General features: G+C 50.9%; 1 protein-coding gene across 1 annotated transcript; it reads right to left on the reverse strand.

Annotated features, from left to right (window-relative positions):
• Positions 1 to 2,676: 2,676 nt before the first annotated feature.
• Positions 2,677 to 22,637, reverse strand: AMB (alpha-1-microglobulin/bikunin precursor). Its single transcript, XM_011750368.2, has 10 exons — positions 22,422 to 22,637; positions 19,289 to 19,431; positions 17,650 to 17,726; positions 16,714 to 16,830; positions 15,612 to 15,713; positions 12,497 to 12,543; positions 5,218 to 5,299; positions 3,963 to 4,130; positions 3,465 to 3,638; positions 2,677 to 2,820 (listed from the first exon to the last, which is right to left on the reverse strand). Exons 1-10 carry the CDS (start codon positions 22,536 to 22,538, stop codon positions 2,789 to 2,791), a joined length of 1,059 nt encoding a protein of 352 aa, XP_011748670.2. The 5' UTR covers positions 22,539 to 22,637; the 3' UTR covers positions 2,677 to 2,788.
• Positions 22,638 to 24,153: the final 1,516 nt, after the last annotated feature.

A 24,153-nucleotide genomic window follows, 5' to 3' on the forward strand; every position in this document is an offset into this window, starting at 1 on the left:
ACAGACACCCCAGGCTTGACACCATATTTACCAGGTGTGGGCAACTCTGCTTCAATGTAGAGGATGTGTTGCTTGATCACCTGAAAAACTTTCATCAAACCGCACATGTAACAACAGCATGAAGAGGCTATTGGAGCACCAGCCCTGCCCTCAAAACCATCCTGCCTTACGAGTTTCATGCTGATGTGGACATTCTGAGCCAACGATTGAAGTTTAATAGAGGAGTTTCTATGTAGCCTACAATGAAAAGTCGGGAGTCCTGCTGTGGCCGAAGGAATCCTCCTCCACGCTCTTGAACATCGCAGTCAAATAAGGCCAGGGCATGGCCCGGGAGCCCTCACAGCTGAAGGAGCAGCCTCGATTGAAAAAAAAAAAAAAAAGATGCTTTAAAAAGGAGGGGAAAAAAAGACGTTTCTTTATTAAGCAGCTGCAGCTACATTTATTTTGTAATGGAAATAAATGAGTGTGCCCAGCACCTTTGAAAGAGAAATTTGAGGTGAGACTATTTAAGAATGGAGTGAATCTTCACGGTAGGGGTGTCCACTGTGCTGAGAAAGATTCCTGGCACCTTCTGAGATGAGCATTGTGAATTCTTCAGACTCAGGGTCACAAGGTGCTGCTCCCCCATCCCACCCCTGAGGGTTAAAAGCTAGGGGACATTGATTTTTTCATTTATTTTTAGTGAAAAGTTGTAGTAAGTGTCACAGAGTCAGATGCCCCTGGGCCAGGCAGGTTGGCGAGCAGAGCTAGTTACACGAGATGAGGCCCTTCCGCGGGACATCTCTGCTAAGCCCCAGCTCATGGTTGGCATCAGGATGCCAATTGTTTTTAAGAGAACTGAGAAAGCCAGATTTTTATGTGGCAACTCAGTTTTCAAGTGACGAATTCAGAGCTGTGAAAAAATACCTCGCGTGGTGGCTCATGTCTGTAATCCCAAGACTTTTGACGCCAAGATGGGAGGATCGCTTAAGCTCAGGAGTTCAAGACTAGCCCGGGCAACATGGTGAAACCGTGTCTCAAAAACAAAAATACAAAAATTAGCCAGGCATGGTGGCACGCGCCTGTAGCCCCAGCTCCTCAGGAGGCTGAGGTGGGAGGATCGCCTGAGCCCAGGAAGTCAAGGATTCAGTGAGCCAAGATCACGGCACTGCACTCCAGTCTAGGTGACAGAGCAAGACCCTGTCTCAAAAAAATAAAATTTAAAAAAAATCTCGTGAGCAACGTGTCCATCCACCAGCTGACGCTGGCCTGTGCATCTGCAGCTCACACCCTCCAATTTAAACATTTTTATCTTTCAGTTCAAGTCTCTTCAAAATGTCACTCTTCAACATGGCCCCTTCAAACTGCTGTGGCTGGTGGGCCCTGGCAAGGGAGGCACGTGTGGAAGGAACAGGATGTGGACACAGGATGGGAGGACCTCTGTTAGTCCCAGGCCGGAGGCCTCTCACTTCTCCTGGACAGTTGCCTGTCTCCCTGCACCTGACCCGACCTGCTTCTGCCCAGAAAGTCTGGGCCGGGACCACAGATGCTGCCCCTCAAGGCAGTCTTCTCTGTTGGAACCTGTAAGCCCCACACTCTGGATGTTGTGGGAGACAAAGGGAGGGCCTTGATGTGTCTGACCCAGGGGACTGCAAAGCTTTTATCCCCAAATCCTTGTCTCCAGGTTCCTCCCCTCAACCAGAACTATGGAATCCCTCCTTCCTTCCTGGTCCCTCAAGCCAACAGGCTAAGGGCACAAGGGGCAAACCCAGGACTGAACTAGCCACCGGCCCTTAGGATGCTGGTCACCCACAGAGAGGAGGAGGTAGGGCCCTGCCTGGGTTTCTTCTGCCAGGGTCATCTGTCCACTTCAGAACACACAAAGCTGGGGCCTCCAATCCCTCTACAGCTACGGCAGCCATCGGGGCTCTGGGCGGATGCAGTTAGCAAGAGATATTTATAAATCAGATGTTTGTAAAGCCCGTGTGTCTACACTGGAGCCTCCTGGAGTCGTGTTCTTGGGCCGAGTTTGTCCTGGGCTGCTCTAGACAGCCCACCTACTCCCTTTCCCAAGGGTGAGGAGAAGCCAGCCCAGACCGAGGGCTTCTGGCCCTGGGCAGGGGCCCAGCAGTTGCACTGGACACAAGGTGAAGGCCAGTGAGCACTTTCCTTCCAGGGAAAGGTCCCAGGGGATGGGCTCTCCAGGGCCATGCAGAGAAACAGCTGAGGCTTTCCAGCTCCAGGCAGCTGGTTCTGGGGATGTGGCTGCAGCCGAAGTGAAACCTTGGGGAGGTGTTTGGTGCAGCAAAGGACAGGGGAATTATTTCAGGCATTTGTGGGCTGTCTGCCCTGAGCTCCCTGGGCACAGCAGGGCACAATTATTTCTTCTGAGCCTGGGTCACTGATGACCCATCAAACCTCTCCCAGAAACAAGTCCCCAGAGCTTCGTCCTCCTTTCTTTCCTAGCCTTATTAAAGCAAAACAAAATAATCCCATTTTACACTATTGTAAATAGAACTGTGATTTGTTTCATAATTTGCATAGCCAGTGTCATGTACTGAAGATAGTTCTATTATGTTTCCAACGCAGTTTTCACTTCTGGGGAAAGCTGGGGTTGCATATGGCCCCACCCTGGCTTTTTCTTCCCTCCGCCACCCTGTTACATTTGTGATGACGATGAACAATGAGGACACAGAATTTCAGGAGTTCACAATTTAGTTTTTATTTGAATCCAGGTTGCTTGGCGCTGCCTGCTACAGGACCCCTGGACAGACACTGGCCATCCTCTGACTTGCAGACCGGCCAGTTGTCAGTTGGAGAAGCGCAGCAGCTCCTCATCCCCTGTGGACACAGAGAGACTCAGGGAGGGGTCTGTGGGCAGGGACACTCAAGGGAGGGAAGGCAGCTGTTGCCTGGGGCCAGTAACCTCTGCTTGCTGATGATTTATCTCCAAAGGGCATTCCACGAAATGATCAGCTTTTTTTTTCCTCTTCTGGTTTACCGCAGGTGCCATTTTCCAGTGGGAAAATCAAGGCACCAGCATCTTGAATAGTTGCTGTTCCCTGGAATGCTATTACTGTCATTGTATCGTTGTCGTCATTAGTAGTAGCAGTTGCTGTTAGCTGAGTACTAACTCCGCGTCAGGTACTGGGAAGGCTGGGAGGCAGGTGCTTTGTCCCATTTTACAAGAGAATACTGACACTCAGATTGGCACTTGCTCAATGTTGCAGGCGCAGAATTAGAACCCAGCTCTGCACCACTCCTCAGTCAGCCCTGCATACCCTCTGCCAGTGCCTGGCTAGTACCTCCCCAAGGCCCAAATCCAGCTGGGGTAAGGCCCCAGGCTCGGCCCCATTTCAGAGAGTAGATGGGCTGCACAACAGAGTCCAGAAGTCAGCTCTCCAAACCCCTACTCCTCCCAGGGCTCTCCCACCTCGACTCCAACAGCCCCTCAGCCCAGCCTGGCACCCTGCAGGGCTGCCTACCATCACCAGGGACACCGCAGTACTCTCTGCACTCCTTCTCAGAGTAGAACTTGTTCCCGTTGCCCTGGCAGCCCCCGTAGGTGAAGAGGACGCACTTTCCCTTGACAGCATCAAATGCCCAGAGTTGGATGAAGGCTCGGCAGGGGCCCCGGACTATGGGGAGATTGCAGGCCGCTGTGGAGTGGAGAGAGGCATGGAACATGAGAAACCCTGTGACTGCTGATCAGACATACATGAGACTGCGGAGCCAGAGGGCCCTGCTCATCTAGAACACCTCATCCCTTTTTGACAGATGGGGAAACTGAGGCCCACAGAAAGAAAATTATTTGCCCGAGGTCCTCCACATCCAAAGGTGGAATTCCTATGATTTCAGGAAACTGCCTGGAGTTCTGCCACTGGAATGCCCTATCTTAGCTACCTTTCCAATTCACAGGTGGTTTACTGGAGGAACAGGGTCCTGAGGGTGCAGAGTGCACAGGGGTGCGGGCCTGCACTCACCCACAGTTCGGCAGGTCTGCAGACACTCCTTCTCTGTCATGAAGTTGTTACCGTTGCCCATGCAGCCGCCATACTGGAAAGTCTCACAGGCCATGGACGTGCCATTATAGAAATACCTGCTGGTCATTCCCATGCAGGGACCGGCCGAGTGGCCCAGCTGGCAGGAATCTAGGGAGGGGCAGACCAGCAGCACTGACCAAGTGTTGACTGTGTACCCATTATCAGGCTGGGCACTTGATATGTGCCATCTTATTTAAGTTTCACTAAAAGGATTATCAACTCTTTTTAGATAAGCCAGCTGACTCTCAGAGAGGTGAAGTAACTTGCCCAGGATCACATAGAGCTAAGATTCAAAACCCTGTCTCCAAAACCAATGCCCGTTCCACTCCATGTCATGGGGAGTTACCAGTGAACCACAGGCCCACTGTCCCCCTGTATTGGTCTTGTCTGCCCCCAAACTCTAATAGTAGTTGATAACATATTCACCAGCACCCACACTCGCCAGCCTGATCTTTTCACCAAGTCCCACCCACCCTGCCTTTGCTCCCATTGTTCCTTGCCCCCTAGAATGCCACCCTCCATAAAACTTTACCTGGATGCCTGGACACCGCGTGACTTCCCCTTTATCCATGAAGTCCTCCTGATCCCTTCACCCCACCAACCTCTCAGCTCCCCCAGCCCTTTAGCTGACCCTTCCTTTTGGGTCCATCACCTTCTCCCTTGGATGCCTCCCCCACTAGACCAGAAGTTCCAAAATGACACAAGTGGTCTATATGATCCCAGTGCCCAGCACGGGGGCTGGGGCAGAGCAGGGTTCAGTGTTTGCTGATTAAGTTGGAGAGGAAGTTGTTCATGAACACTGTCAACTGCACAAAGCATTCCCATGTCCCTCCCCAACTTGCTTCTACAAAAGCCCTGATGTTCAGCCCCACAGGCTATTATCCCATAATATGGATGAGGAAACCAAGGCTAGGAGGCCACACAGTCATACAGACAGGGCAAGAACCAGCTTCTCATCATGGAGCTGACAGATCTCAAGCTCAGGACCATGCTTCTTGCTCCTCTCTCTGCCCCCACAACCTCTGGCAGAGTGCAGAGTACTTGATTTGCCTTTTCTCAGTCTAGCCCTTGAGTCTCTAACAGATAAAGAGACTGCAGTGATAAGAGCAGCCAGCGTGAGTCAACTGTCGGCCCTTCCTTTCTGGAGTATGGCGGGGGGGATGTGGGGGGCGGTGAAAAGGCAGGTGCTCATTACCTTCTTTCTTGGTGACATCAGCTACCAGTCTCCCACCCCCTGATCCTTCCTCTTCTTGGGGTAGCACAGCCCTCCGGGCTCTCTGCGGGGGAGAGAAAGAGAAGAAGCAGTTGCAGACCCCTTACCATTATTGTCTCCTGTAACCCTGGAATATATACATGAACAACTTGCTTTGGGAATCAGGGTGCAGGTAGGAACACAGCTCCTAGACTGGTTAAAGGACTGCTTTCCCAAAAGTATCAACCTGAATTCCTGAATGGGCATCAGAGGACAGATTTCTGATCTGAAGTGAAATTCAAAACCATGAGGTATGACAACAGCCCCATATCCAACTTCTAGTTGAAGTGCCTAAAGGAATACAGTAATGAGGAAAGGGTATCTCCCAGAGTTTGAAACCAGGGGAGAGCAGCACCCTCACACTAAAGATGTGAAGGCATTGGTGCACAGCAGAGCACAGGTGCAACTGGTTTACAGGAAGTGCTGACCAGATCATCATCAGCTGCTTGCAGGAAAAAAAAAAAAAAAATTCCAGAGAGAAAGAAGGGACCCTGGAACTGATCCTAACTCCTTATTGTGGTGGTGGGGACTGCAGAGCAGGGCAGGTTGCCAAAGCTGTCAAGAGGGCCTCTGGGTGTAGAGTCCCTGAGGCAGGATCCCAAGGCAATTATAGAAGAGATGAGCAGGAAACTGCTGGCCAGTAGGCAGTAGCCCTGCCCACAGGTGAGACCTGGAACTTGAGAAGGTAGCTGTAGTAATCTCAAAATTTCTCATCACCTTTTCAGGGGCAACAGAACACTGTGAAAACTGTCAGGGACTTTCTCTGTCTTCCAGACCAGTCTTAAGCTGGTGGCATATAGGCTTTCCTTGATGAGGATAGAGAAATGGAGAAAAGTCGTGGGACAAGTTAAAAACTGCAGCTGCCAGAATTGGGTTGGGCTGAAGAAATACCCTCACTAAATGGGAGATATTCTGGATCTTCTGGAATTCAGGTTGATGGCAGTAAGAAACAGAAGAACACTTAAACCTTCCCTGAAATTCAAGATGATATGCATCCAAAAAACAAAACCAACCAAACAAAAAAAGATGGCATACATTCGTATAACAGGAGCCTACAGTGATGGAAATGAGTATGTGAAAGTAGAAAATTGTTGAACATTAAAATGATGTTGAATTTAACCACACCATAGAGATGATGAAGTGCAGTTTCTATGCTATGGGAAATAAACCCACATAATAGGATTTCCAGGAGAGAAAATCAATACAGAAATAATAAAAGAAAACTTTTTTTGAGTTGAAGAAAGATTCGAGTTGCCCAATTAGAGGGAAAAGGGGAATCCGGCAAAATTAGTGAAGAGCTCCTTCTTGGACATTCCTAGGGACAAAGAATAAAGAGCCTGGTGGCCTTCAGAGTAAATGACAGCATTTAATGACAGAAGCCCCAGAGAAATATCTGAGGGTTTTAAGAGGGAAAAGATTGTAACCCTGGGATCCTGCACTCATCCAAACCACTGGTCGTAAGATAAAACCACAGAAAGACATTCTCAGCCTTGCAAGGATTTAGACATTTGCCACCCATGTATCTTTCCTGAAAAAATTACTTGTAGACATAGTCCCACCAATTGAGAAGGGAATCTAAATGCCAGAAATTAAAGATGTAATGGCAAAGAAATAATGATAAGGTATAAAGCCAATAAAATATAGAGTTAAATAATAAATAATTGCTAACATGGTTACGTGATTTACTGGAAATATTTAGAAACAATTCTTTTAAAAAAATAAAGGTAGAAAATGTAAACAATTTCCGATCATATCCACAAAAACAGGTATGAGGAAAAATCTGAAAGGATAATCATGGTGAGAAACAGGGGAAATAGAAGTGTGCTATATTTCACTCTTTTGCAAGGGGAGTCATTAGCTGTGGTTTCATTCTTGACATTGATAAAGAAATACAGATTTACTTGACATCTGAATTAAAATAGCAAATTGAAACTCTCCTCTAGAGTTCTCCCCCCAAAACCTAATATTTAGCCAAAAAAATGAGTTTAAAAGCATAACCCCAGTCCCCAAATTGTCATCAGTATCACTCAAACAAAGAAAGGAGTCCCACTTAAAGCCAAAAACTTTAAAACTGGCAACCAAGGAAAAAAACACAAGACATTTTGGAACTGAATAGAATGGCTCAGCTGTGCCCTCCAACCTCTAGGCCTGGTATGTCATCAGATTTAGAATTTTTCCTAATACTTCTAAATCCAGAAGGAGAAAATTGAGGGGCACTCCATCCCTTTCCTTTCCTGACAGAGGAGTAGTGAAAATGCCTTTTGGAGAGAAAGGAGTAAAAAGCAAAAATGGAGTTCATGGAATGGGAGGAATAGCAGTAAAAGTTCCAGGGCTATGCAATTGAGTGCTCCAGGACACGTTGCTGTGGGATGGATTATATCACACCAGCCCCCCCTCTCCAGGGATAATGGGCCCCATCCAGAACATTCAGCAGTCCTTCCAAACAGAAGCAGAGGAAGGATGTTATGGATTGAACTGTGTCCCCCAAAATTCATATACTGGGGTCCTAACCCCCCAGAACCTCAGAATGTAACCTTATTTGGCAATCGGATTGTTCAGATGCAACAAATTAAGATGAGATTATTAGGGTGGACCCTAATCTGATATGAGTGGTGTCCTTATAAACAGGGGCGATTCGCACACATAGAGAACTCCCTGTGAAGATAAAGGCAGGAATTGGGATGATGCTTTTAACAAGCCAGGGAACACCAAAGACTGCCAGCAAACCACCAGAGGCCATGGGAGAGGCACGGCACTTTCTCGAAGCCCGCAGAAGGAACCAACCCTACCAGCAACTTGATCTTGGATTTCTGGCCTCCAGAACTGTGAGACAGCGCATCGGTGTTGTTTAACTCCCCATTTGTGGTTCTCTGTTATGGCAGCCCCAGGAAACACACAGATGGTATTCAGACACGCACGTGCACCTCGGGGCAGCTCCTCACCCCATCGCCACCCCCACCATTTCCTTGGACTTTACAAAAGTTGATGAAACATAAAATACCCAGATCTTACACTAAAGTAGGATGGGGCTGGGGGGAGGTGGGAGTGGGCTCATATTTATTGGGAAGAGGGCCAAGGAGTAAATGGCACTTCCCACTGTACCAGAACAAACAGAAAATCTGCATAAAGCTGACTAAGAAGGAGCAAGATGAAGAGAAATGGTACAGAAACTACCCAAACCCACTTCGGAAGTGAATAAAAAAATAAATAACCTGAATAAGAGAAAGAGCCTGACTGTGGTGGACACTTTCATAAACTGCTTGGATTCCCCTCAGCAATGGATGTACTTCCTCAGTCGCCGACAGTGCTGCTGTCAGACAGCTCCCAGGGGTCAGCCTGGGGACTGTGGCAGCTAAAGGAGTCATCTCACCCAAGGTCATGCCCACCTCCCAGACTGATCAACACAGGGATATTAGGACTCAGCCCCTTTGCAGCATCTTGGGACATCTCTGAAGTATCAGAGGTCCCTGTGGTGTTGGCTGAGGCATTGTAACTGCATCGCAGCTGGACTGCTTCCTCTGCCCAATCCTGCCTTCATGCTTTCTCCCCTACAGGTGTTGGTCCTGGGGAACCCAACCTGTGACACCAGAAGAAAACAGAACTCAAGAAACAGAAGGAAATTCCTCAATGCCTTCAAGCTATAGAATTACTTAATTAGAACATGCATTTATGCGCACGTGTTTGTGTGTGTGTGTGTGTGTGTGTGTGTGTGTGTGTGTGTGTGTGTGTAGAGATGGGGTCTTACTATGTTTCCCAGGCTGGTCGTGACTCCTGGCCTCAAGCAATCCTCCTGCCTCAGCCTCCCAGAGTGCTAGGATTACAGGCATGAGCAAAAACAACAGAATAAGATGAAAAGAAGAAATCCGAGCCTACAGAAACAAATTGAGAACCAAAACAACATAAATTCAGAGCCAGTGAATAAATTAGAAATAGAAATAGCAAGGAACAGAATGAAATGACTGTCTGCAGAAGGAAATGACTGCTAAAAATGCAATGAATGTCATAGAAGAGAGACTGGTAATAATCCCAGTGAATGCAGATGGAAAAGACAAAGACATGAAAGCAACTGGGGAGAAACTAGTAGATGTGGAAGGCAAAGATGCTCCCAGATGCTAAAACAAGCGTTCCCGAGGTAGCAAAACCCAACAAAGGGAATGGAAAATAAACTCAATGATACCAAGAGAGATATCCCTCAAACACAGAAGAAATATAATCTGTACATGAAAAGAGAACATTGAATTCCAGGATGTATAATAATAATAATAATTATTATTATTATTTTGAGACAGAGTTTTGCTCTGTCACCCAGGCTGGAGTGCAGTGGTGCGATGTCAGCTCACTGCAACCTCTGCCTCCCCGGTTCAAGCGATTCTCCTGCCTCAGCCTTCCGAGTAGCTGAGACTACAGGCATGCGCCACCTCACCCGGCTAATTTTTGCATTTTTATACAGGCGTGACCCACCACACCTGGCCCAGGATGTATTTTTTTAAATAGAGACAAGATCTCACTGTTGCCCAGGCTAGAGTGCAGTGGCACAATCATAGCTCACTGTAACCTCGAACTCCTGCTGGGCTCAAGCAATACTCCCTCCTTAGCCTCCAGAGTTGCTGGGACTACAAGTGCCACCCACCGAGCTGGCTAATTTAAAAAACAAATAAAAAAACAAACACTTTTTGTAGAGATGGAATCTCACTATGTTGCTCAGACTGGTCTCAAACTCCGGACCTCAAGTGATCCTCCTGCCTCAGCCTCCCAAAGAGATGAGATTACAGGAATGAGCCACTGCGCCCAACCCCCAATAAATTTTTATACCGAATTTTCAACATCAAGACAGGTTTTATTAAGATGTTGATTTTAATGATAAAGTTTTCCCAGGCATCTTAACAGAAGAAACAAATTGCCTACAAAGAGAAGAAATATCACACGGGTCTCGGGCTTTTTCATAGCAATAATCAGCACTTGAGAACAATGGGGTAACATATGCAAAGTTCTAAGGGAAGGAACACACGACCCGAGATTGTTGCAAACAAGCAAAATGGCATCAAATATGAAGGAAACTGACAGACCTTCTCAAACATGGGAGAATTCATGGACTGAAACACTCATGAACCCTCCTCAAAAACACCACCTGGCAAAGAAATGGCACTAATTAAGAGAATAATAGGAATAAATAACTCAGGAACAGAGAAGCTGTGGTTATATTCCCTAAAGGTAAGAACAGAATCCACTAAAATAGAGAACTACTCCTAAAAGATGGGATTATGGAGACAGAGAAGACGGGAATGGTATCGATCTAGACAATGAAAAAGACAGAAGAAAGAAGAGTTGCCACAGAGTTTCACTCTCAAAGAGAGTGCTCCTGTCTGTCTTTCAAATTACGGAGACAATAAATATACTCTTTAAAAATATACAGTGATGGCAGCCTCTTTAATGTCTTTTTACCACCTTGACGTTAGAAGAATCTTTAAGACATAAATCCTCTTGTGAATAAATATTTATTTGAAGTTCAAGAACTCCACTCCCAGCCGGGCGCGGTGGCTCAAGCCTGTAATCCCAGCACTTTGGGAGGCCGAGACGGGCGGATCACGAGGTCAGGAGATCGAGACCATCCTGGCTAATATGGTGAAACCCCGTCTCTACTAAAAATACAAAAAACTAGCCGGGCGAGGTGGTGGGCGCCTGTAGTCCCAGCTACTAGGGAGGCTGAGGCAGGAGAATGGCGTAAACCCGGGAGGCGGAGCTTGCAGTGAGCTGAGATCCGGCCACTGCACTCCAGCCTGGGCGACAAAGCGAGACTCCATCTCAAAAAAAAAAAAAAAAAAGAACTCCACTTCAGTTTCCTTAAGAAAAAATTCAGAAGGCCAGGCACAGTGGCTCATGCCTGTAATCCCAGCACTTCGGGAGACGAAAGTGGGTGGATTTCCTGAGGTCAGGAGTTTGAGACCAGCCTGGCCAACATGGCAAAACCCTGTCTCTACTAAAATAAAATAAAATAAAATAAAAATTAGCCAGGCATGGTGGTGGGCACCTGTAATCCAAGCTACTCAGGAGGCTGAGGCAAGAGAATCACTTGAACCTAGGAGGCAGAGGTTGAAGTGAGCCAAGATCATGCCACTGCACTCCAGCCTGGGTGACAGAGTGGGACTCTGTCTCAATTAAACAAAAAATTCGAATAAAACCACAATTAATGCTTTTAAAAACTAGAAATAGCACTTGTAACATAATCCCACTTAATAACAGTATATCTAAATTTGATCATCCATTTGTCCTTTTTTCTATAAGTCCTTTTATCCATATGTGTGGCAAGATTCCAGAAACTGTGTGACTGCTGATAGTTTTGAGGTGGTGAGATTTAAAAAAAAAAAAAACTTTTACTTATCTTTATACTTTTCTACATTCCTTTAATTCTTCATAATGACCATTTATTAGTTTTGTAAGATCAATAGTCATTTTCTTTTAAAATATAGGAACAAATACCTAATGTGTTAACTGTTAATTCCACATAGGAACAAGGACATTTGGTCTTTTTGTGGGGGGTTTATAGTTTTGCAATTTTCAAGAATATTTTTCTAAATAAACATATATATTCATAGATATACACACATAGATATACACACACATATACCCATGTACATACATACATCGGTAGAATAGGATATATGATTTTCCAAATAATCAGAGAAAAGAGAATGAAGAACGTGTAATCAATATGGCAAAATGCAGGAAAATAAAAGGGAAGCGTAAGAAAGCCCCAAAATCAGAAGGCAATATAGGAAAAGAGATGGTTTGAGAAGCTGCTTGTTCTCAGGTTTGCTGATTTTTAGGAACATCAATTGATTTATTTTCATGGACTGAATATCATTATTTCATTATTATTACTATTTCATTATTAAGTGTTTTACTTCTTTTAGACAGTTTTAGGCACTGTGCTAAGGACTTTTCTGTATGTCATTAAATTCTACCACAAGCCTGGAAGGTAAGTGTAATTATCCCGTTTCGAAGATGAGAAAAGTGAGGTCCAGATGGATTGGCAACTAGCCCAGGTGGCAGAATCAAGATGGAGCCCCAGTGAGTCTGACTTCAACACTCATGCCCATCACTGCCTCCTCTCAACCCCTCCCCATGACTCTGCCTCCCTCTGCAGCAGGATCAAGTGTGCAGCATGCCTGGGGCAGAGTGGGGTGGGAAGGCGTGGGATGGGGTCGGGGGATCAGGCACTCACCGGGATTAAGATTGGCTCTGGTTCCTGCTCCCCAGGGACACATTCACCTAGGCCACAGAGCAGGAGAGAGGAGTGAATAACAGGACCAGGCTCAGGGGCCATCCTAGACCCAGATTTGTTTCTTTGGTGAGCATCGTGCTGGGAACTTGTCATGCCTTAGTCCACTTCATGAATGGTCCTGCCTGCGTGGCTTGCTCAAGGCCATTCACTGGAAAAGCAACGGACTGGTGACTGAACCATCATTACCATCTGTCCACCCCACCCCACCCCACTAGCATCATTTTATCGGCATCATGGCAAGAATAGCAAGAGCTAACACTGAGCATTTATGAGCACAGTGCTGTTGTGCTTATATTGCATTGCCTTTTACAGCAACTTCTAAGGAAGGTGTTATTATGCCCAATATACAGATGAGGGAAATGAGGCCCTGAGAGGTTGACTAGCCAGAGGCCACACAGTTAAGTGTGAATCCAGGTGCTCTTGATGGCAGCAGTGGGCCATCCGGAGTGTCCGCTGCCATCACACTAGCTGCAGCAGGGAGGCACGAGGGTCTGTTACTCCAGACCCTGGCCCCATGTTGCCTTTCTCGCCCACCATCATTGCAGAGAGGTCGTGGGGAGGAGGCTGACAGTCCCCGGATCCCACCTCTGGGAGCCCCTGGAGCCTGCCACCCTGGGGGCCGTCACAGTGGGGCTGGGCTGAGTCACCTGCCAGCAGGGGAGCAACACAATTGGGCAGAGAGGGCGCCTGGGGCAGAATTGGGCCCAGGGCATTGCTGTGCTTGCACACAGAGCACAGGGCTGGGCCTGGGGTGTGGGCTATGCTTCGGGGGCCTGGGGGAGGAAATGGGAGTGGCACCCACTTCAGGGACCCAGCCAGTGGTGCGGCCACCAGGCCCACCCCACTGAGGGCACCGGGTTCCTGTGCCTCGGGAGGAGGCTCTGTGTGAAGCCACCGGGGGCCATGTCCCCAGGGTCCACCCCACATTGGGGTGACCGCCAAGCCTGACACTCTGGATGGCTGGGCCTGGGGCCTACAATCCACTCCTGGAGGCACCCTTTGGGCAGGGCTGCGAGCCAGGCAAGGGGAGCCTCAGGCCACCCCTGAGTGCTGCGGCCATGGAGGGAGCGTGTCACAATGTCACCCCAGCCCTAGACACCGGTCTGGGCCCACCAACAGCCCCTGCCCCAGGCTGCAAGGGGGTGCGGCTGGGGCTGCACACCCCATTGAGCTGGTGAGAGCTGGGCACAAGTGGGAGCCCTGCCCCTTCTGAGTTGGTGGGGCAGGAGCTCCCCAGGTGCAGCAGCAGCTGCGCTGCTGTGGCTGTGGACCCAGGCATGTCTGCACTCTCAGAGGCCCAGGAAGGTCCCCTGCCCACCGCAGACTCCAGGATGACTGCTCCCACTGCCTGGCTTCTCCCTGCTGTTGGTGCCTGCTTTATCTTGGAGCAAGAGCAGGTCTGAGCCAGGGTGCTGCTGAAGCCTGGACAGGTGTGCACACGCTCAGGGCAGTGCTGACATGCCAGCTCCCGGTTGCCTCAGCCCCCTCCAGACTTTGGGTGTCAACAAGCATGAGAGGAAGGCCAAGTGGGGGCTGATGGCAGCTGGCACTGGCCTGGAGGCGCCCCTTGGTATGAATAGCCTGGGTGCCATGAATAGCAGCAGAAGGCAGACAGGCTCCTGAGTGGAAGGAGGCTGGTCCCCGGTGAAGCCCCACCTTCAAGCCGGGAAGGGCCTGAAGCCTGGGGGCTGGGCCACCAGTCCCATGAACCAGATGGGGAACTTGTGGTGCTTTTCCCTGGGCCTACCCATGGCTGCCCATGGGCCAGTCAGTACAAACTTGCACACAGAGCGCCCATAGAAATCCCAGACTCAGCCAGACTTGAGGAAAGGACAGAGATGAAAACCCCAGGCTCAGCCAGATTCAAAGAGAGGACAGAGAGACAAGGGGAGACAATGGGATGACCTGCCTGCAGAGAGGAGACACCCACTCTAGGGCCTCCTCTCTGCTGAGAGCTGCAGCCTCAGCAGATGACCTGCCTGCGGAGAGGAGCTTCCCATTCCCGGGTCTCCGCTCTGCTAGGAACTGAACACTCATCAGAACACCCTGGCTGCAGAAAGGAGCTGCCCACGCAGGTCCCCTCCAAGCTGTTCTGTTGCTCAGTAAAGCTCCCCTTCATCTCGCTCACCCTACATTTGTCTGCATACCTCATTCTTTCTGGTCACGGGACAAGAGCTTAGGACCCATCAAATGGCAAGGCTAACTGTAACACAAACAGGGCTGAAACATGCCCCTTGCTCACCACATTGCAGGTGAAGAGAAGGAGAGAAATGCTGGGGTCCTTTGGGGAGCCCAGACTTGGGAGCTCCCCGAGCCAGGACTGTGACTCCCTCTTTGGGGCCCTGCAGTTCCTGGCATCTCCAAGCTTCCAGGCACCACTCCATTCCCTGGTGCCAGCTGAGAAATCTGCTTGTGGTACACCTGGTCCAGCCACACCCTTACAGAGTGCTGGCACCCATGCCAGCACCTGGAGCTGCCCACCCCATGGCAGCAGCCAGCATGTCTGACTACAGTGGCTGGACCCCACGCTCACTCATACACACCTTGCCGCTTCATGCCTGAGTCGCAGTCTCCCTTGTAGGTGTGGGATCCAGGCCAGTAGCATGAGCCAAGCATAGCATAATCTACCAGGCCAAGTGGGTGGAACAAGCCCAGCAGACCCAAGCAAAACTCAGGCAAAGGCACCACCAGCCACAGAGGTTTACAGCCAGAAAAGCAATGCCCCAAGGATCCTGTAACACTCTGATTCCTGAGCCCATCCTTTTAGTCCCAAAACTATTTGCCTCTGAAGAGGTATCTATGGATTCTGGCTACAACCTCCCTGAGACACATGGCAGTAGAATGAACACTGAACGGGTTCTAGTCTAAGCTCTGCTAAGAATAAGCTGTGAGACTTGGAGCAAATCCATTGGCTTCCCGATTCACTACAGAGGGGAGGCTGTGGCCCCTCTTTATCTCAGAGGATTATAGTAAGGACCCAGGGGCTGGGATGGTCTCTGGGGCCCACAAGGGATGAAGAGGGGACAGGATATTGAGGTAGGGGGTTGCTATGTACCTCGGTCAGCCATGGTGAAGATGGAGTCCTCAGGGATGCCCACACCCTGGGCAACCACTCTGAAGTCCTGCAGGAGGGTTTCCCTCAGCTGCGGCTTCCGCCCTGCAAGGAGGAAGCAGAGGAGACACCTAGAACCACCAGGTGCCTGGAGTGGAAGGGCCTGAAATGATTTTGCCCAGTGATTTTCCCTTATGGAAAATTTGAAAACTATTGATGCAGTTGAATCTATTCGATACACTTAGGGAAAGACAGGCTCCCAAGAGGAAGAAGGGCCTGCCTAGGTTCCCACCCAGGTCTCCTGAGTCCCCACGGAGGACTCTTCCCCCCCCCCCTTTTTTTTTTTTTTGAGACGGAGTCTCCCTCTGCCACCCAGGCTGGAGTGCAGTGGCGCGATCTCGGCTCACTGCAAGTTCCACCTCCCGTGTTGACACCATTCTCCTGCCTCAGCGTCCCGAATAGCTGGGACCACAGGCGCCCACCACCATGCCCAGCTAGTTTTTTTGTATTTTTAGTAGAGACGGGATTTTACCGTGTTAGCCAGGATGGTCTCGATCTCGATCCCTTTTTTTTTTTTTTTTTTTTTTTGAGACAGGGTCTTGCTCTGTTGCCCAGGCTGAAATGCAGTGGCCCAATCATGGCTCACTGCAGCCTCAAATTCCTGGGCTCAAGTGACCCTCCTGCCTAAGCCTCCTGAGTAGCTGGAACTGCAGGCACATGCACTATGCCCAGCTAATTCTTTAATTTTTCGTAGAGATGCAGTCTCAGTATATTGCCCAAGGTGGTCTCAAACTCCTGGCCTCAAGCAATCCTCTTGCCTGGCCTCTCAAAGTGTTGGGATTACAGGTGTGAGCCACAGCCCCCAGCCCCCACTGGTTCTTTTAAGGGCCTGGAGGCTGTGTAATTCTCTGGGCCTGGAATTTTAGAGATCAAAAAAAGGGAATTTCACCTCCTCCAGGGAGACTCAACGATTGTACCTTTCTCCAAACTGGAGTTTTGTCAGAAAGAAAAAGCAAAACTCCCTGCCCTTACCCACTCCACTGTCCATAAATCAATGTCCTCCCACCCTTAACTCCAGTGGGCACATCTAGTAATAAGCCATTACCGTAGAGCTTGGCAGTAATGGTGGGTCCATGACGGCGGCTGAATTTCTTGGTCAGGAAAATGGCGTACTCATCATAGTTGGTGTGGACCACATAGGACTCCATGGTTATATTCCATTCTGCATGGGAGGTGCAGGCAGACCAAAGGGATCAGTAGTCAGAAGACTGTTCTAGCTGGAGGTCTGTCACCTGTTTACCCACACATCATCTCCTCATCCATCCATCTATCCACCCGTGCCTTCCATATCTCCATTTATCAATTCATCCATATTCAGTCTCTCCCTATTCACCCATCTATATCCTCCATGTACTCATATTAATTCATCCACCATCACTCAATCCATCTATCCTCTCCATACATCAATCCATCTCCCTTCCTTCCTTCTTTCCTTCCTTCCTTCTTTCCCTTATCACTCCATCAATTTACCTATTAGGCAACTGACTGATTGACTCATTTATTCTTTACATATATTCAGTTACCAATCATTTCTTCTTTCATCCATCTATCCAGCCAAACATTCATAAGTTCAGCCCTAACACAATTGTTTGGCACATAGAGCATATTCAATAAACATTGTCTGAACTAACAAATAAATTCATGTCCAAATTCCTCTCTCACTTTGCATCATGCCCACTGTACATGGTAGATGCTTACTAAATTTTTATCAACTGATAGGAGGTGCCTAAGAAAACATGAAGGCTGGTGAAATCAGCACCATCACCCTACTCCGGGCATGGGCAGCAGGGGGGCAGGGAAGGAGAGAGGGAAGGGGAGGAGGAGAGGAGGAGAAGGAGGAGGAAGAGGAGGAGTTGTTTGGGGGAAGGCTAGATGACATCTCAGCTAAATGGGAGGAACGGTTACAGAGGCAGGGGGAGCTGAGGACATCAAGGTATTTTCAAGCAAAGGAGAGAGTGTGCATGTCTTCCACTCCACTTACTGGATTTGTGATAGAGAAACTTCCCGTCAGTATCTGTTTTCTCATAAGCTCCAGACATCTCCTCACAAACACCTTTCCTAGAAATGAACAAATCAAAAGGAAGATCACTCCCGGTAGAGATCATCGTCCTGACACTCAACCCTCCTGCAGGGCTCTTTCCAAATGCCTTGGTTTTGGGGAGTCTTTTTGTTTGTGTGGTTTTGTTTGCTTTCTAATTTGGAAATGAACATCTCCAAAGGTCTTATTTAATCCTCACACTAGCCCTGAGAGACTCCCATTTTCCATATGACGGAGGGACAGAGAAGAAGAAACCAATCCGTGCCATCCTGCTGGCAAAGCCAGCACTGAAACCGCCTTCCTTAATCAAATCTACACATTATACTGACGCAGGAGGAGCTGGAGTGATGAATTCCTGCACTCATCCATGTATTGTTCTGTGTCTCTCTTGCCCCAGTTTTCTCATTTATAAAATGGGGATCATGATAGTTTCTACCTCACATGGTTAGTGTGAGGATCAACTGACACATATGTAAAGAACTTGGAGGAAGCACTATATATGTATTAGCTATTATTGCTACCATGAGCACTATTCATCCAATGGACACTTATTGGGCAGCACCTATGTGGCAAGCCCTGTGCTACATGCCAGGGATACATAAGAGCGCAAAACAGACCCCATCCCCTGGGGTTCCTGGAGCTTGCAATTGAGTGGGTCAGGCAGGCAGGCGAGAGGCAGATGCAGTCAGTGGGAGAAGTACCACATGGGGGGATGTGTGAGGTGCTCTTCCGGCACAAAGAAGGGCCGGTAACCTGAACCTGGGTGTCTGGGAGGGTTTCCTGGAGGAGGTGACATGAAGCCTGAGTTCCGAAGAATCCACAGGAATTAATTAGCCCAGGGAAGTGAGGAGAAGTGCTCCCAGTAAAAGGAACATCAGGCGCAAGGACCTGGAGGCGTGAGAGTTCCAGAACCGAAAGAAGGTCCACATGGGTAGACTCAGAGTACATGGCAGAGTGTGTGGCAGGGAGTTCTGGGTTCTGGGAGGGCCCTGGAAAGCCACATCAAGGGTTTGAATCTTACTCCCAGGGCAGTGGGGAGTCATGGAAGGGTCTCGAGGAGATTTGAGTTTTCAAAAGGTCTTTCTGGCTACTGGGTGAAGAGTGGATGGGGTGGAAGGGTGGAGATCAGAGATGGGGAAAGAGTAGAGAGGTTGTGGCAGACAACCAGGAAAGAAAGAGGTGGCTTGGACCAGGGTGGTGGCAGTGGAGAAGGGAGAAGTGAGCAGGTTGGGGGGATTTAGGAGGACAATGGGCAGGACTTGATGATGGGTGACAGGGGAGAGAGGAGCCCAGTTCCCAGGTTGGGACCCTGGGGAGTTGAAGTGCCCACACTGGGCTAAGGAGTGCCCAAGGGGGAGGAGCAGTTTGCAGAACAGGCACAGTGCTGGGCCACACTGCCCTCAGGGAATAGATAGGACACCTGAAAAGGGCGGTCCTGGTGGAGGAGAGTAGAGGGATCTGGGGTTCAGCAGGAAGGTCCTGGCTGGAAGCAGACATCTGCAACTTCCCAGGATGGACGGGGCTGGGAAGGTTGTGGGTCTCTTGGTCTCTCTCAGCTTTCTGGCCCCACCCCAATGCTCACCGCCAACGAGTGCTGGTCATGCTGATCTCCGCCTCTGTAGCGCCTTCTCCCAGCACCAGCGTGCTCACTGTCATCCTGTCCATGATCTTCTTCAGCCAGGGGCAGGTGGAACCGATGGCCAGGTTGTACCACTTCCCATAGATCTAGGAGGCAGGCGAGCTCTGGGGGTCTGCACCAGTCTCAGACCTCACAGCAGACCTGGCTGACATCTGCTCCCTGCCCTCCACCACCTCCTCCTCTTCCCCCTCCTCCTCCTCCTCCTCCTCCCCCTCCTCCTCCTTCTCCTCCTTTTCCTCGAGATGACTTATCCTTTTAAGGGATAATGTCTTATGACTAATCAGAGGCCACACACCTTCAAGGGAGGACAGATCCCTAAGAGTGGAGTTCCAGGCATCACAGCGAGCCCGGAGAAGCAGGTGTGCAACTGGGGTCCCAACCTGCCCTGCAGAAGGGCTTACTTTATCGAGATGTGGGATCTTTCCATAGCTTCATCAACCACTGCTCCCCAAGAGCTGGAGTCCTGTCTTTTACTCTTTCAGTGATGGGGTAGCCCCACCTCGCAAGGCAGCCCACAAACCCATGTTAGGAAGTATTTCAGAAGTGTGATGAACACGATGGGGTCATTCAGGACAGGCCTGCTGCCTCTTCCTCCTGAAAGCGCACAGGACAGCTGAAGGAGCCCTCAGGCTCCTGCAGAACAGGTCAATGTGCCCCACGTCCTTTGTGTCCCAGACTGCCACAGGGACCTGCTTCTCATTGCCCCTCTGCCACGACCTTTCCTTATCCCTAAAAGTAAACAAAACTCACACGACACCACAGCTAGAAGGTTCTGACATCCTTTATAGAGACATGGAGACTGAACCGAAGATGGGCAAGGGTCTGCTCAAAGCCACCCCGGGATTTAGGGTAGAGTGGGGGTTGGAAGGCAGCTCTGGCACTCCACACTCGCAGGAGAGTGTCCTGCCCCAGTCCAGGTCTCTCCGTGTGCCCAAGCCTCTGAATGTCCCCCAACCCCATTCTCTGTCCTGCTCCACCTCTTCCCATAAGCCCCACATGCCCAACCCGAAAGCTGCTGGCCACATGTCCACCCTGTGCCACCCCAGGTGTCTGTCCACAGTCAGGCCGGATGTGGCAGGGGATGCAGGAAGAGCTAAGGGAAAGATGCTACAGGGAGAGGGGAGTCATTAGAGAAGGAAGGGCTGGGAGTGGGGTGGGCAGAGAGGTCTGGGCAAAGCTAGATGCCTGCACGGGGGCTGCAGAGTAGTGGCAGGCAGGACAAAGCCTTCTCTGGAGTGGGTTCCCATTAACACAAGGATTCCCCTTGGAGCCCACGAGGACAGTGCAGAAGGTGAGGATGTTTGACTCATAGAATGTCAGCCAAGAGGCCCACAGAATGGCAGGGGATAGAGTTGTCCCTTCAAAGGATCCCATAATCCCAGATGATCTGAGTAGAAGCCTGAGACCCCAAGACAGGCAGCACTTGCTCAGCAGGGCCCATCTGCCTGGAGTCCCCATCACCACAGCCACCCCACCACAGCCACCCCACCACATCCACCCCACCACATCCACCCCACCACAGACACCCCACCACATCCACCCCACCACAGACACCCCACCACATCCACCCCACCACATCCACCCCACCACATCCACCCCACCACAGCCACCCCACCACAGACACCCCACCACATCCACCCCACCACATCCACCCCACCACATCCACCCCACCACATCCACCCCACCACAGACACCCCACCACATCCACCCCACCACAGACACCCCACCACATCCACCCCACCACAGCCACCCCACCACATCCACCCCACCACATCCACCGCACCACAGACACCCCACCACATCCACCCCACCACAGCCACCCCACCACAGCCACCCCACCACAGACACCCCACCACAGACACCCCACCACATCCACCCCACCACATCCACCCCACCACAGACACCCCACCACAGACACCCCACCACATCCACCCCACCACAGACACCCCACTACATCCACCCCACCACATCCACCCCACCACATCCACCCCACCACAGCCACCCCACCACATCCACCCCACCACATCCACCCCACCACATCCACCCCACCACAGACACCCCACCACAGACACCCCACCACAGCCCCCACCACATCCACCCCACCACATCCACCCCACCACATCCACCCCACCACAGACACCCCACCACGTCCACCCCACCACGTCCACCCCACCACGTCCACCCCACCACAGCCACCCCACCACAGCCACCCCACCACAGCCACCCCACCACATCCACCCCACCACATCCACCCCACCACATCCACCCCACCACAGCCACCCCACCACATCCACCCCACCACATCCACCCCACCACAGCCACCCCACCACAGCCACCCCACCACATCCACCCCACCACAGCCACCCCACCACATCCACCCCACCACAGACACCCCACCACAGACACCCCACCACATCCACCCCACCACATCCACCCCACCACAGACACCCCACCACAGACACCCCACCACAGACACCCCACCACATCCACCCCACCACAGACACCCCACCACATCCACCCCACCACAGCCACCCCACCACAGCCACCCCACCACATCCACCCCACCACATCCACCCCACCACATCCACCCCACCACAGCCACCCCACCACATCCACCCCACCACAGCCACCCCACCACATCCACCCCACCACATCCACCCCACCACAGCCACCCCACCACATCCACCCCACCACATCCACCCCACCACATCCACCCCACCACATCCACCCCACCACAGACACCCCACCACAGCCACCCCACCACAGCCACCCCACCACGTCCACCCCACCACAGACACCCCACCACATCCACCCCACCACATCCACCCCACCACGTCCACCCCACCACAGCCACCCCACCACATCCACCCCACCACATCCACCCCACCACATCCACCCCACCACAGCCACCCCACCACATCCACCCCACCACATCCACCCCACCACATCCACCCCACCACAGACACCCCACCACAGCCACCCCACCACATCCACCCCACCACATCCACCCCACCACATCCACCCCACCACATCCACCCCACCACAGCCACCCCACCACAGACAGCAGCAGCCTCACCCGAGAGACGTTGAAGTTTTCCTGCACTTGGATGTTGTCAGGCGGCGTCGGCACAGGGCCGGCGCTCACTACCAGGCAGGCGCTCAGCAGCAAGAGCAGGGCCCCGAGGCTCCTCATGGCTCTAGGCTCCTCTGCCTTGGTGTATCCCACAGGCTCGGTCTAGCAACAGAAGGGCCACTGCCTCCCTGCCCAGGGTAGCTGTGAACTGAGGCTGGGGAAGGGGCCTGTGGCTTGTCGGTGACCTCAGTGTTTGCCCTGCTCGGCTGGGGCCAATTACAGCCCCAAGGCCAGCTCCGATCGATCCCTGTAGCCTGGCTGGGGTCAACAGTACCAAGAGGCCGGGATGGCTGCTTCAGAAGAGGCATTGGTCAAGCAATAGGGCCCTGGGGCACCAGGGTTGGGCTCCGCCCCCCCCAAAAGTCCCCCTCAGATTCCCTACCTGTCACTGGGGTCATGCGAGGATGGGGAGTGACCTGGCCTTTCTGCTGAGTCATACCATCTGGACCTCACAGCCCTGTGAGCCAGCAGGTCAAGGCTGATTGGGCCCATTTCTCACAGGAAAAAACTGAGGCCCAAGGAGAGGAAGTGGCTTGCCAGAGACCTCAGGGAAGTCTATGGGCAGAGCCAAGCCCAGAATCCAGGTATCCTGTCCCCAGATTTCCTTCTCCAGCCCCCAGGCTTGTCCTAGCCTTTGCAAATAATAGAGACATTAAGAATGATGACTGTTATGAGCTTCCATTCACTAAGCACCTACTCTGTGCTGGCTGTGTACCAGGCACTTTACACGTGCCACGGGCTTCCAGGGAATCCCCACAACAAGCTTATGAAGTAGGCGCTATTTGTCCCCTTTACAGACAGAGGAGTTGAGTCTCCAAGAGTGAAGCGACCTACCCAGAATCCCTCAGCCGGGAGTGGAGTAGCTGGGAAAGGCGCGGTTGAGACCATGGACGTGGGAGCCAAGCAGCCTACAGTGGCACTCACTGCTGTGTGACCTTGGGCAAGTCACTTTGCCTCTCAGTGCCTTGGTTTCCTCATCTGTAAATGGGGATCATAATAGCTCCTAGCTCCTAGCATTGTTGAGTGGGCACCTGCAATGTGCTAGGACAGTACCCAGCATAGAATAAGAGCTGAGTGTTTGTGGCGGGTTGAACAGTACCCCCTCCAAAATCCATGTGCATCCCGAACCGCAGAAGGAACCTGATTCGCAGATGTGATTAGTTAGATGAGATTGAACTGGATGACAGGGGTTCTAAATCCAATGACCGGTATCTTTATAAAAGAATGGCAAGGGAGACTCAGACACAGGGACACAGAGAGAAGCATAAGGAAGATGTGCCGTGAAGCCGGAGGCAGAGATGGGAGGGATGCAGCTACAAGTCAAAGATCACCACGGATTGATGGCAGCCACCAAAAGCTAGCAAAAGGCAAGGAAGGATTTTCCCCCAGAGCCTTCAAAGGGAACGTGGCTCTGCTGAAAACTTGGACTCAGGTGTCTGACCTCCAGTGCTGGGAGAAGACATATTTCGTAGCAGCCCTAGGAAACTAATATGGTAATTATTAAACTTAAGGTTTTATTTATTTATTTATTTATTTTTATTATTATTTTTTTGAGACGGAGTTTCACTCTTGTCGTCCAGGCTGGAGTGCAGTGGTGCAATCTCAGCTTACTGCAACCTCCGCCTTCTGGACTCAAGCAATTCTTGTGCCTCAGCCTCCCAAGTAGCTGAGATTA

The sequence above is a fragment of the Macaca nemestrina genome, chromosome 14, assembly GCF_043159975.1.
Source record: "Macaca nemestrina isolate mMacNem1 chromosome 14, mMacNem.hap1, whole genome shotgun sequence".
Lineage (NCBI taxonomy): Eukaryota > Metazoa > Chordata > Mammalia > Primates > Cercopithecidae > Macaca > Macaca nemestrina.

Excerpts from the sequence above, each read along its gene's own strand:
- AMB (XM_011750368.2), bottom strand. The coding sequence starts at position 22,538 with ATGAGGAGCCTCGGGGCCCTGCTCTTGCTGCTGAGCGCCTGCCTGGTA. Across the intron at positions 15,714-16,713 it reads CATTACTGCCAAGCTCTACG|GGCGGAAGCCGCAGCTGAGG; the intron begins GTAATGGCTTAT and ends TCCTCCTTGCAG. Across the intron at positions 3,639-3,962 it reads GCAGACCTGCCGAACTGTGG|CGGCCTGCAATCTCCCCATA; the intron begins GTGAGTGCAGGC and ends TCCACTCCACAG.